The sequence below is a fragment of the Nematolebias whitei genome, chromosome 5, assembly GCF_014905685.2.
Source record: "Nematolebias whitei isolate Nwh7 chromosome 5, NemWhi1, whole genome shotgun sequence".
Taxonomy (NCBI): Eukaryota; Metazoa; Chordata; class Actinopteri; order Cyprinodontiformes; family Rivulidae; genus Nematolebias; species Nematolebias whitei.
The window spans coordinates 23,987,626-24,000,711 of record NC_056502.1 but is presented as its reverse complement, the minus strand read 5'-3'; the positions used below and the strand labels follow the sequence as shown (position 1 = coordinate 24,000,711).

General features: G+C 37.8%; 1 protein-coding gene across 1 annotated transcript in view; it reads right to left on the bottom strand.

The window, feature by feature from the left end:
• The window catches only part of ptprub (protein tyrosine phosphatase receptor type Ub), a 159,258-nt gene that overhangs the window by 17,388 nt on the left and 128,784 nt on the right, over positions 1–13,086 (bottom strand). Inside the window, exons 19-23 of the mRNA XM_037677245.1 lie at positions 9,553–9,570; positions 7,974–8,010; positions 7,070–7,167; positions 3,462–3,578; positions 2,462–2,616 (exon numbers count right to left, since the gene is read on the bottom strand). Of these exons, the coding sequence (XP_037533173.1) occupies positions 2,462–2,616; positions 3,462–3,578; positions 7,070–7,167; positions 7,974–8,010; positions 9,553–9,570 (425 nt within the window). The remainder of the gene's footprint in view (positions 1–2,461; positions 2,617–3,461; positions 3,579–7,069; positions 7,168–7,973; positions 8,011–9,552; positions 9,571–13,086) is intronic.

Below are 13,086 nucleotides of genomic sequence, written 5' to 3'. Positions count from 1 at the left end.
ATATATATATATATATATATATACACACACACTAAAATAAACTACTATTTACTACTTGTACTACTATTCCTACTTGGCAGTTTTTCACTTATTGCGGGGCTTCTGGGTACGGATCCCCCGTGATAAACGAGGGACTACTGTATATATTTCTTGTCTTTTCAAGGCTGTCCTCTCACAAAGCCCCCACTCTAGTAATTAGCAGGCTCTAAAGAAGTCTTTGCAGACATGCTCCACCTCTTACTGTTGCTGGTTTATGAGTTCTAATTATTACTTACGGTATAAATTCAACAGATAACATATAATAATAATATTTATTGCTCTTGACTTCAAACAACTGATTATTTAAATCTTACGAGTTGAAACCTCGATCCATTCTAGGGATTTTGATCAGAAAGTGAGATCATCTGCAGCAGAAAGACTGGGAGTATTGTTCTTATTGTGTGCTTTTTGAACAACATTACATCATAGTTAGATGAATCAGGCTGATGAGGCATCTACAAACATTTTTAAATGCCTCCTTATGAGAAATGTGTAAGTGTGAGAGGGGTGCGCTAAAACGAAACAAAAAAGAGCAACTGTCATGAAGCACCACAAGTTCACGACCTTATAATTTGTATTTTCTGCTGTCAGACAGTCATTGTATGGTGTCTCCTCGTAATTCTGGATTTGCACAATAAATATACATAATAATACTCAAGTGACTATTTGACGCAATAAGGAGAAAATGCTTTTATCTAGGAAAATTGGGATTTGACTTTGTAGGTGTTATGTGCCTAAAGCAAATCACCATCAGATGATATTTTTATCCCTGGTCTTTGGCGTATCCAGGACACTCCTGCAGAGCATATATTACTGAGAGACATGAGAGGTGGAGAGTCTGGAGACGATCCCCAGAAATCAAATTAAATTGAAAAAATATTTTCTATTAGCATATTTTCTCCAAATCTGAGACATAAAATGATAATTGTGGTTGTAAATGGGTAAAAATAGAGTCATAGGAGTGTGTTCTGTTTCTCTGAGCCCATTTTAATTGGCTTATTTGCAATGTTTGTAAGTTTTAATCATGTGTTTTCATGAGTCAGAATTTGAACAGTTTATTTACTCCTGACATTGTGTTGGCTTCTACAGGTTTTTTTAATGCAACAGAATCTCTGGGAACTAAGACAAGACAGAACTAACTGGTCAGCGGACCAGTGCTAACCTATGGACTCCATTAAAAAAGGATGTGATAGAATATTGTTGGCAAAACAGACAGGCTCTCAACACTCAGTAACACCGCGGGAGCTCTTAGCACCTTGTTAAACAGCAGACGGCTGCACCTACAATGTATATAAAAGAACATCTGTCTTGCTCTGGGGGTTTAAGTTAAAATATATATTTTTGTCCTTTTGCTTAATTTAGTCATCTCACTCTTTATTTTTAAAGTATATTCCTCATTTTGCATGTAGTGCTTCTTTACTCCTTTTACTTATTTATTGCTACAACGCCTTATAACTGCTACATTCCTCCCCTTAATTGATTACAGTGACATTATTTATGTGAACGCACCTACAAGCACCCTGCAGATGTTGGACACTGTCTACCACAGTGCGCTAAGATTCATAACTGGCTGTAACTACCGTACCCACCATTGCACCCGGTATTCACTGGTTAACTGGTCACCATTAACCTCATGCAGACTCTCCATTGTCTTCATACATCTCCTCCAACATGTCACTGCATGAGTGCAGCTACAGCGTGCGCTCCCAGGACATTATTACATGCAGTGTCCCCTCAGTGTGGACTGAACTTGGCAAAAAGACCTTCTCCTCCTCCGCTCCTGTTTCCTGGAATATCTTGCAAAAAGATCTGAAGCTCTCAACCTTGACCTCTCTAAGGGATTTCAAACATCTGCTAAGTTCATGGCAAAAAAACCAATGCAGACAAGTTCCTGTTTTTAGTATTTCACATTGCTTTATAATGTAGCTGTTTTTTATTTAGTTTTTTTATATAATTTATTTTATTTACTTCTTCATTTTATATGCTTTTTATGTGATTGTTTACTGTTGTCATCTGTGTTCTTCGTTTAAAACAGGTCTCTCTTGTAAACGAGTCCTCGTGGCTCAGTGAGACTAACCTGTATAAATAAAGGTTGAATGAATGTATACGATGAGTGGCATTTGTGTGTTTTTGCATGTGTTTGATTGTAAGATTGTTGGTTAATGTACAGTAAACAGCCTGTTTGGCCTTACCTTTCGTTGGCACATTACAACAAGTAAAAAAACAAAAACAACAGCGAGTTTGTGAAAAGAACAACAGACTCTTACAGACTGTTAATCATTACTTAGAGGCGTTTACTTTCTCAAAGGAGAAACATATTTAATACATGTTTACATGCTTATACTTGGGCAGAAAATCTTTTTATATAATCAAGATTATTGATGGGTTTTAAGAGGTTCCAGTGTGGGTGACGTCAAGTTACCTGCAGTGGACCACCACCGGGCCAGCATCAGGAGGCGTAGAGGCTTTCACTCTTCGTATAAACGCCAACAGCCCGGTGGCGTGATAGGGCACACCATGCTCAGGCCAGGACGTGAAGTGAAACTGACGAACTTCGTGCTTGGCAGAGTATCCTCTCTGGCAAAAGATGGAAACATCAGTTATGACTGTTTTAACATAATAACTACTTACACAGTAGAACTCTAATTCTAGAAGACTGAGCATCCTGATCTCAAACAGGATGTTCTCCCTTTCTCATAGCTGTGGTTCAGCTTCACCACCTGGGAAATATTTACGTGAGGTATTAGGTTTACTACGACTATTAGACCTCTGCGGTGAGACAGACGTGCAGAAAATAATTACTGAAGACAGCTCAGGAAAGGTGGGGGTTCCTTCACTCTGCTGAGACGCTGCTGCAGTCTTACAGCAGTTTTGTCCTTTGCAAAGCAACTGTTTGTTGGAAACAGAAATTAATAAATAAATAAATATACGAAAGAGCTGTCACTCTTTCCCATTTTCATCCTGATTTGAATAAGCAGCAGCATGCACCCAGCGAGAGCGAATGTGACGGTGTGATGGTAATCCACTGTCACTGCAGCGACGCTCTGAGCCGGTCCAGTGGGAGGACTCCCCAGGAGATTGACAGGACAGAAGCCATCAGGGACACAACGTTGTAGGAGCTACGTTGGAAAGACGGCAGGGCGTTCACAGGGGCTGGCATTAAATCCTTTCAGTTTAAAAGGTGGACCACACATCCATCCGCACAAAGTCCCATCACGTATCCTAAATCCCTTTTTTAAGCATGATGCTTTTAATTTTACTCCTTGCTGTGATAGTAACAGCAAGTGTTACCTTAGAGATTAAAATTTCCAATAAAACTGCCGCAATGAATAAAAAAAACAACCCATTTTGCTAAATAAGAAATAACCAAAAGGAAGTGAGCTTGTTAGAAAAGGCAAAATGTAAATCTGATACAAACTCACCCTCTCCAATGCAAAGGTGCGAACTGTGTAGTCGGCGAGCGTCTCTGATTTGAGCAAGGTGATTTTGATGTCCCCGTACATCTCGCTGTCGTCAGGCCAGTATTTACAGCATTTCACCTATTTAATAACAGCAATACAGCATTTAAAGTTTGCCTAACTTGGAGTCCATGCACATTTGCAAAACTGTGCAAGGTGAGTACATTTGACAGGATTTACGAGTGTTGTGAAATCCTTTAAAACATTATAAAAGTTTAAAATACTTTCTGTTGTTGAGAACATCCATTTGCCTTGAAAATGTCTGAAACTTGTGTTTTTGTACTTGTGGGCAAATGAACAAACTAATTGCACATACACTTTTAATAAAGAACATGTGTTATCGAACACAGTACTGTCCATTCTCTGTTACCAGTATATTTGCATGTTGAAAGCATGTCGTAGTTACCCTTTAAATGCTGCAGCAGAACAAACACAACCTGCTTCTCTGCAGATATTTTATCTTGGAGGGCAAAGACAGGGAGAAAAAAAAAGCTAAATAATAACATAATGACAGACAGCGTAATGGAACAGGGGGACTCCTTTTTTCAACCATTACCAGATACAGTGGAGGTAATTATTGTTTTTTTTGTTTTTTTCATTTAATGGAGGTGCTATTTGGATTCTGCCACACAGACCACTTCTCATTTATCGACTGTTTCCAGAATTGTAAGGAAGGGGAACCAAATTGGATGAAGAGCTTCTGTTAGAAAAATGGTGTCATTTTAACCATCTGCTGAGGTGATACGTTTCTCCTGCCCGAACAAATGTGGATGGGATACTTGAGGTGGAAATTATAGCATAATGTGTGGCGAAACATAATGCTGCAGCATGACCAGACAGAACGTCTGAATAAAATATATTCTGCTCCACATGCACTTTAATATGCTTTTTTAAAGCAGGATTAAAACTTCAGAACATTTCATAAATGGACAAATAAAGGATGGTTTATCCATCATTCCTAATGATTTGTCTTTTTAAAACTTTCTTATTGCAATAGCAACAAAATGTTATGCCATAAAACAGTTTGTGACAAGGCCAGAAAATTGATAAGAAGTTATTTAAAAACAAACTCGGTTGCTCTCTGTCAGAACAAACACATAATTTATATTCATATTCAGCATTGCCAGATGTACAATAATTAATATGAGTATGAATACGATGTAATGCATGAAATTTTGACCACTTCAGTGCATGGCTAAATTAATTCATTACAAACACAATAAGAATACAATGTGCATATGTATATACAGCATGCTAACTTGTTTATGTTACGCATTGCCTCAATTTTTTTGTGGACTGTTCAGCCAGGCTAGTGATGATCCTGCACTCCACACAAGTGGAACAATGCTCTGCAGGAAGTGCTTTTTCAAATGTTAATTAGATTATTTAAAGGTGAAAATGTGGTATAGGCTGCAACATTCACTGTCTATAATAATGTGTTACTGAAGGAGACAATTCTTAATCACTTTAGGATGTTCATTGGGTGTGTAAAATAATTTACCTCAAAATAGTGTCTTCTAAAAGCAGTCTTTATTAAGCTGATTCTTTTAACTAGTAATCATTAGGCTAATTATTGGGCTAACCAGTGGTGTAGTCTACGCAATACGCAGGTATATGGAGTATACACACTAGAAAAGCTTGAGAACTTAAGTATACCTACTTAAAACTCTGAATGCTAGGAAACGCCTTGTATCTGTGACTTTCCTTCCCTCCATTGATTACGGTGACATTATTTACATGAACGCTCCTACAAGAACCCTGCAGATGTTGGATGCTGTCTATCACGGTGCACTAAGATTCATAACTGGCTGTGATTATCGTACCCAGTACCCACCACTGCACTTTGTATTCACTGGTTAACTGGACATCATTAACTTCACAGAGACTCTCTCACTGGTACATTTTCATCTTTAAATCACTTCTTGGTCTGCTGCCTTCATACATCTCCTCCTACATGTCACTGTGTGAGTGCAGTTACAGCGTGCGCTCTCAGGACATTATTACCTGCAGTGTTCCCTCAGTGAGGACTGAACTACGCAAAAGGGCCTTCTCCTACTCCGCTCCTGTTTCCTGGAATATCTTACAAAAAGATTTGAAGCTCTCGACCTTGACCTCCCTAAGTGGCTTTAAGAATCTGTTGGACTCAAAGCAGGGACCAATGCAGACATGTTCCTGTTTTTAGTTTTCTACAGTCGCCTTAGAATCTAGCTGTTTTTTGTAACTTTTCTTTTTTTTAGCCATCCTATTTGTAAATAAATAAATAAATAAATAAATAAATAAATAATTTGTATGACTTTTTATAACGGTCTGTTGTTGTCGTTGTTGTCCACTGTTGTCATCTTTCTTTGTTGAAATTAGGTCTCTCTTGAAAATGAGTCCTCGAGGCTCAATGGGATTTACCTGTCTAAATAAAGGTTGAATGAATAAAAGTGCCCAATGATACATGACATATAATCAGGCATGTGTCACTGATACGTTAAACGGCAGTTAAAATCTTCCGTAACAATCTTTCTGTAAGCAGCGCTTGTTTATTACATTCGCTTATCCAGCGAATTATTGTATAATTCTGTACTTATTACTTAATACTTGAACATGTTTTGTTTTGATACCGTTTTATAAATTCTATAACATGTTTTTAACACAAAGCCAACTGTTGTACAAAGTTTGTTGTACATTTATTCAAACATAAGCATCAGAGAAATTTGGAAATGTTCAATATGCTTAAAAATTAAAATAAATTGACAATTGCGTTGTACTAACCAGTGTACTTTGGTTTCTAAGCACAGTATAACCCCTACAAAAATGTAGACTACACCACTGGGGCTAACCAATTACCACTGGGTACTAACCAGCTCCCCCACAGTCAGATTTCTGAAAAGTTGAGTTTTTAGACCAGCCCCAAATTTAAAACTCAACCTGACTGCTCTGCACATAAAGTTATGTCAAGTTGTATTTATTTAAACAGTTGTACTTTACAACCTTTATTAGTGTTTAAATACATAAAACAAAGAGATACATATTGTTATTACTAGTAGCTTGTTATGCTAATGGTAGTTAGCCTAGTTTCTGTGGTCGATATTTAGCAACTGTAAAATAATTACGTTGGATTGGACATAATTCTCATGCCTGAGTTCTTATTTCTGAGGTTAATTAAAGGCAACATTATTATTGTCTTATAATCAGCCAGGCTATCGTTGGACTGTATTTTTTTTTGTGCCTGTTTACAGCAATTAAAGATTTTGGATTTTTATTATGTTTTCCTCTTTACTTGCTTTTATACTTTCTGTTTTAACAATTTTCTGTTTTTGACTATTCATGTATTTGTACTGTATTGCATTTTGCAAATAGTTCAACAGCCTGTGTAACAGTTTATTTTTATTTGCCTAAAGCACATCATCATCCAAAACTAACAGCTTTTAGGCTGCAGTTGCCTGAACATTAAGGTTTTCCAAGACATATGTCCTTCAAAGACATAAAAGATACCAGACTGTTTGGTTGTGATGGTTTCAGTATGCTTCTGAACACAGGGTTTGTGACAGAAGGGAGGATAAGGGAAGACTGTGATAACATACCCTGCCAACCTCCACCAGCTTGGTGATCATGACAATGCTGAAACAGTTTTCTTGCCACACCATCCTCCAAAAATCATACAAAGTCTCCTGCTTGGGTCCTAGATGGAAACGGAAAGAAATAACAGGAAAATAAGTCACAATATGCTTCATCAAAGCGTGCCCTCTCAAGAAGGGTCTTCATGCTGTCATGAAATCTTGTATAATTGTGACCCAAGTGTCCTTTCTCAGATGACAAGGTTCTGATCTCTCGAGTTTGTGCCTCGGACAAAGTTACTGAGAATTCCAAGATAGCAGGAAAAGAAGGGGGCGGGGGAGGAGGGACATCAGTGACTGATGATGAAGGTCTGGGGGACCACCAGTCACTCACTTGTCATCTGAGAGGGAAGACATTTAGGAAGCAAGACACAGCTTGAAAACTAGGAGGAAAAATATTGAGCGAGACAAAAAGCGCAGCTGACATCCTTCCTCTCTCTCCTGCAAGTTTCATCTGCTTTTCTGCGTGTAACAGGAGGGGAAGAGGGGTGCTGGTGCAAGATAAGTAGATCCTCACTGTCTTTGCAGTGGAAGGCTATAGAAACCAATTCTCCTCAGGGTAGAGAGACTAGCAAGGGAAACCAAACATTTCCTCACTATTCAGAGCCCAGCTGCCTGTTTGGGAGGAGGCTGAGAAGTCATCAATGTGCTCAATAATTAATCTAATCTCTGTTATTTAGTTTGTGACCACACAAGTGTGGAGTTTATTGACACAGCATCGGCTCTGGACGTGGCTGGTTCTGACAATGGTCTTGTTTGTGTGCTGACTGGTCAGATCATCTTCAAATGATTAAACCATGACAAAAAACAAAGTGCTCTGCATCCCTGAATCCATACAGACACAAACTTAAGTCTGGGAGGGGGTACTCACCCTGAGTGGCGATGAAGTGGTTGGATCGATGGTAGCCCTGAAAAAGAAAAGAGGAACGACATGCTGAGTAAGCCATCTGAGCCTTGGACACAGCTGTAAGGGAGGGTGTCTCTCTCTCCATCCCCCTCTTTTCTAACTCCCGCCCCCCACAGCTCCCCCACCGACCACGTCTGCAACTGTGAAGCATGTTTATAATTTTCTAGCATTGCACCTGATGAATCCAGATGTCTTTGCCCTCAGTGAGAACACAAAGAGTTTAAAACATGAGGCAAATATTATGCAGACATCTTTGGGAAAGGAAAAAAACTGTCGGGGGAGGCTGAATGAACAATGCTCGAGTCCCTGAGGCAATTTAATAAAGATTTGACAACTAAAACCTCTGAAAACTGAAAGCTCAAACTTTTTAATTTCAGCTGTCTAATCTACAGAAACATCTCTCTCAAAGCACTATCTGAAAAAAACAAACAAAAAAAAATCATTTTCTACTGAAGAGTCAATGTGTGCTATAGCTGAAATGATAAATTAACAAACCAAAACTGCATTTCTATGTAAGCCTTCCTTCATAAACAGTTTTCATACAAATGTGTGGTACGAGCATAAACTGCCTTCAAGAGCAAAATTAATTATGAAGAGCAAAGTGGTCTGAAAACCGTTATATCAAAAGACGCGGCAGCTTTTGATATAAATGATAGATGCTTTCACACAGCGTGTATGGGGTGAATATGAATGAACAATGACATGTCACCTCTACAGCCTTGAGGAGAATAAACACGACAAAAATCACACGGGGGACTTTGAATTACAAACACTTTTTGGATGAGCAAATTGTTCAAAGAAAGCCCTGTTAGAAAACAACAACACAAACGCTTAGTTAACCTTTGCGATCCTTTGAAAACTTCACCTTGAAATAGTCACTTTTGCTGGGATCAGTGTTGGTTAAGAGGAGCAGCTTGAAGTATAATTGATGCTGTAATTACACGAGTAGTGTGGCTCTGCGGAGTGACGAGTGCAGGTCAAAATGATTTGAATAAACTCCCTGAGCCAGACAGCTCTTATCAAATTAGTTTGATGTGGCAATCTATATTGTAGATGACACTGATTATGTTTTTGCATTTTCCTAATATGCCTGGTCTGTCCATGTTGCTAATAATTTGATGAACTGAACTGGATCCAGTCAGAAAGAAGCAGGAACATGTTTGAAATGGAGATGGATGACCATTGCTGTGAGGCCCGCTATCCACAATTCCTCAGGCCCTGGCCCAACGCTATCATCGTGAATACTGCCACTCCTCTTCTCGAGACAGTTGCCATAGCAACTAAACTTCCCGATTCTTGGCCGCTCACAAAAACTAACAAAAACAGCGAGGCCGTCTCCATCCAGAAAAGACACATCTCTCTGTGTCCATTTCTTTTCATTTACTGAGACTGTTTGATTTAATAGTTTTTGTTTTTGATCAAACGTGCACCTGAAACGCTCTGGTCTTGGGACGCTTGTGGATAGAGGACAGTGGAAAGAGAAGGGAGTAAAGAGCAAAAACAAAGCGATGGCAAGCAGAAGAATGAGCAGTGAAGTACTTACTTCCCTGTTAATCCGAATCTACAGGGTCCGAGGTCGAGGAAGTGGGATGGGGAGTAGAAAAAGAAGACATATAGGCTAGTTAATGAAAGAAGCTGTAGGAGTTACTGACAGGTGGGAGGCCTGTGTGTAGACAGATGTTTGCGGAACAACAGTTGAATATTGTTTTAATCTAATATCAAAATGCACAAGATTTAGTTTGTATGGTTTGATACATCTTTCCCTGTATCTTTACCCATTTAATTTTATGTTGTATTAACTTTGTAACCGTTGTCAAGAAACTTTTACATGAATGTGTTTTTGCTTGTAGCCGCACCTCAATACAAAATTCCCTAAACATATTGATGCTATACCTTAATAAGATGTAATAGATAAATAAATAGAAAATACAAATCAATTTAAGTAATAAATTGTGCTATTATGGCACTGTTGTGACAAATATAAAGCAGTGTGTCTTTTTGTAACTGCTCTCTTATATTACCTCAAGTTCAAATTAGCTTTTAAAGCGGCATTTTGTCCACGTATTCTTTTATAAATTAGGAGTGCACACACAAATCTTTGCAGTCTCATTTTTAGCCAAAATACATGCGTGATCTGTATTAGCTCATAATAAAAGGAAATCATATGAGAGCAAAAATGGCTTCTTTAGTCATTGCCAGGCTTAGATTGTTACTATACTGTAAGTATACTGAAGAAGGCCTGTATTCAAATCTTGTGGGAGGTGTGTGGTTACAGGAGTTGTTAAAAGTGTAAACATTAGTGATAGCAAACCAACGTATAGATGACTGGAACAGCAAAACCTTGCCTTTTGTAAGGCTATACTCTCCACAAGCTACAGGACTATTAGAATGTGAATGGATCGCAGTAAATTAAGAAAAACTCTTTCATGTTTCAACGTAGTTGTATTGCTCTTAATACTTAACAAGTTTTTATGGCTATTTTTCACATCCCTGAAATTCTTTCCTGTGCTTTCTATTCCATTTTCTTGGACCATGGCAAGTGACATGCTAGCACAATGATACTGAAACTGGTATCGTCTTTGCCCCAGTTTATTTTCTGTAAGTTTGTCCCAAACACAATCACAACCTAAGCATGAAACTGGCACAGTCAGTCCTGCTTCAAATACTCGATGGCCAAGTGACGTGGTGTGGATGGGCCCCACTTCATTGATAAGATGTCGGTGCTGACACCAAGGTTCCCCCACTCCACTCAGGACCCTGCTGCAACCATAATGATAAACCATCACAACCATGCTATGGTGGTTTAGTGAAAGCTTAAAACCAAGGTGAACCAAATACACTCTATGATGAATGATAGGGAGCCAAACTGTTCGTAATATGCTCCTGAAGACCTCACCAGGACCCTGCACACTCCTTCCACATTCTTGAAGCTTTGAGTGCTATTTTGTGCAAGTTTCACAACCTATCTCTAAAGGACATCAACATTTTGAAGTGATAGCTTATTTTGGTATGATTAGTTCATGAAGGAAGTCATGCAGAGTTGGCACTTAACATTTGGACTACCGGTAAGTAGAACGGGTCTAGAAACCAACCTTGTAAAAAAAAAGAGAAGTCATTTTAAGAACAGAAAAACTGGCTGCAAAGTGTGGTGTGATTATATTGACTTAAGTTCTTTCTTTTTAAGTTATCTCGATTTTCTTCCATCTCCTTTCTTTGCCCTTCTACTCTCACAGTAATTTTATTTTTTCCTAAGAACCCTAATCTTAAATTAGTTAGTTAATCTGAAGTTAGATTTTGGACTCCCCATAGGGGTCCGGATAACATCAATTGAGGGGTCCTGAAATGATCACAAGAAAAATAAATATATTTAAAAATGCCCATTTATCGCATAAATGTAAAATGACATGAAAATATTGGTTATATATATCAACTGATAAAACAATAATTAAAAACACACAATGTTTAGGCTATTGTTATGTTATTTGTCATATGCAGGTTAACACAAGGTCAGTGCAATGAAATGTTCAGGATGAGAAGAACCAATTTGACTCACAAAAAACAAATTGATGTCTTGGTTTATTTGTCTTATTAGGAATGTTTGTATAATTCAACCAGCAACACGTTTCTGCCACATATTTTGTGGTTTGGTGCTATAACAAATTTAGGAATCATTGATCTACAGTAGACCACATGAAAGCGAAATAAACAAAATGTTTCATATGTATCCATCATGGTGACAAATTTCTGAAGCAATAATCTGAGCCTGTTAGCTGTTGCGGTTTTGGGGAATTTTTGGGACAATTACTGTAATTACCCAGTATTTAAATCTACTAAATACCATGGAAATTAGTGCCTGAATTGAGAAAATAATGAGTACTTCACACTGTAGGATGTTTTTTTATTTTAAAACTCCTGGTCTTATTGTATGAAGACAGCTGGTTACAACAGCAGAAGCAGCCGTGCTGACAATTTATCTTGGTGATTACGAGCTGCTTTATGCCTCATGTGATTAGGAAGTGGAAAATTGGAACTTCATTATTTCACAAAAGCAAAAATCAAAGGAAATTGAAATAGAGGTTGTTTTCTTGAGTTGATCATTTGAAAAACTCAACCCCAACATCTTTCCTTCCTTCTAGCAGCTTTGAGGCTTCTGTGAAGTTGGTAAATCAAGAATAAATTAGTAACTTTAGGAAATAACAGTTTAAGTAAAAATATTTGTAACATCATTGGCACGTAAATCATTTTATTTTAATTCCTTCAAAAACAGGCTTATATACTATTTTATTCATATGTCTAACAAATAATATTGACACATTTTATTTTCTTCTAACAAAATATATGTATTAAGTAGTATTCTTGATAGAACTGACTGATCTCCACTCCATTAAAATATTTGTAAAACCACCTAAGTATTTAGAAAATAATGGGTATAATTTTTGTCTCACTGTCATGGTGTATGAGCAGGGAGCGTTTGGGAAACTGGAACCACATGCAATGGATGGTGCACAAGGAAGCAAACCATATATCAACAGAAGTTTTTTGGTCAACGTTCCAGGCAGGCCATTTTTATTCCAGTGTGTGAGCCCCATCTATTTTTTTGTTCCGGTATCCGTAAAGTTCTCCTATACATCCACACTACAGTTGACACTGACTAAAGACAGGCTCTGCACAGCTCCCTACAGGGCCATAAAAATTTTTCAAGATTTTTTTTTTTTTTTTTTTTATATATGTGCTTGAAGAGGTTCTCTTCAGTAAATAAATGTATGAGAGAACAAGGACTTTTAATAGATCTTCCTCCACAATATTCAACATTTATAATCACACTGGAATGAACAATACACTTTTTACTAATCTATTAACAGTTGACCTTTGAAAAGTTTAAGTAAATAACATAAGGAAGTGTTGTGGTATGTTTCTGAAACAGTCTAAGGGAAACAACACAAACGCTGTTATCAGTGTGCTTCATTCATTACATAGACAATATGTAAGACGCCACATCTCACTGACGTGGTTATAGACGGTCATTTTATCATGGACTATTCATATTCAAGAAATAAACACGGGGGAAAATCCTGAT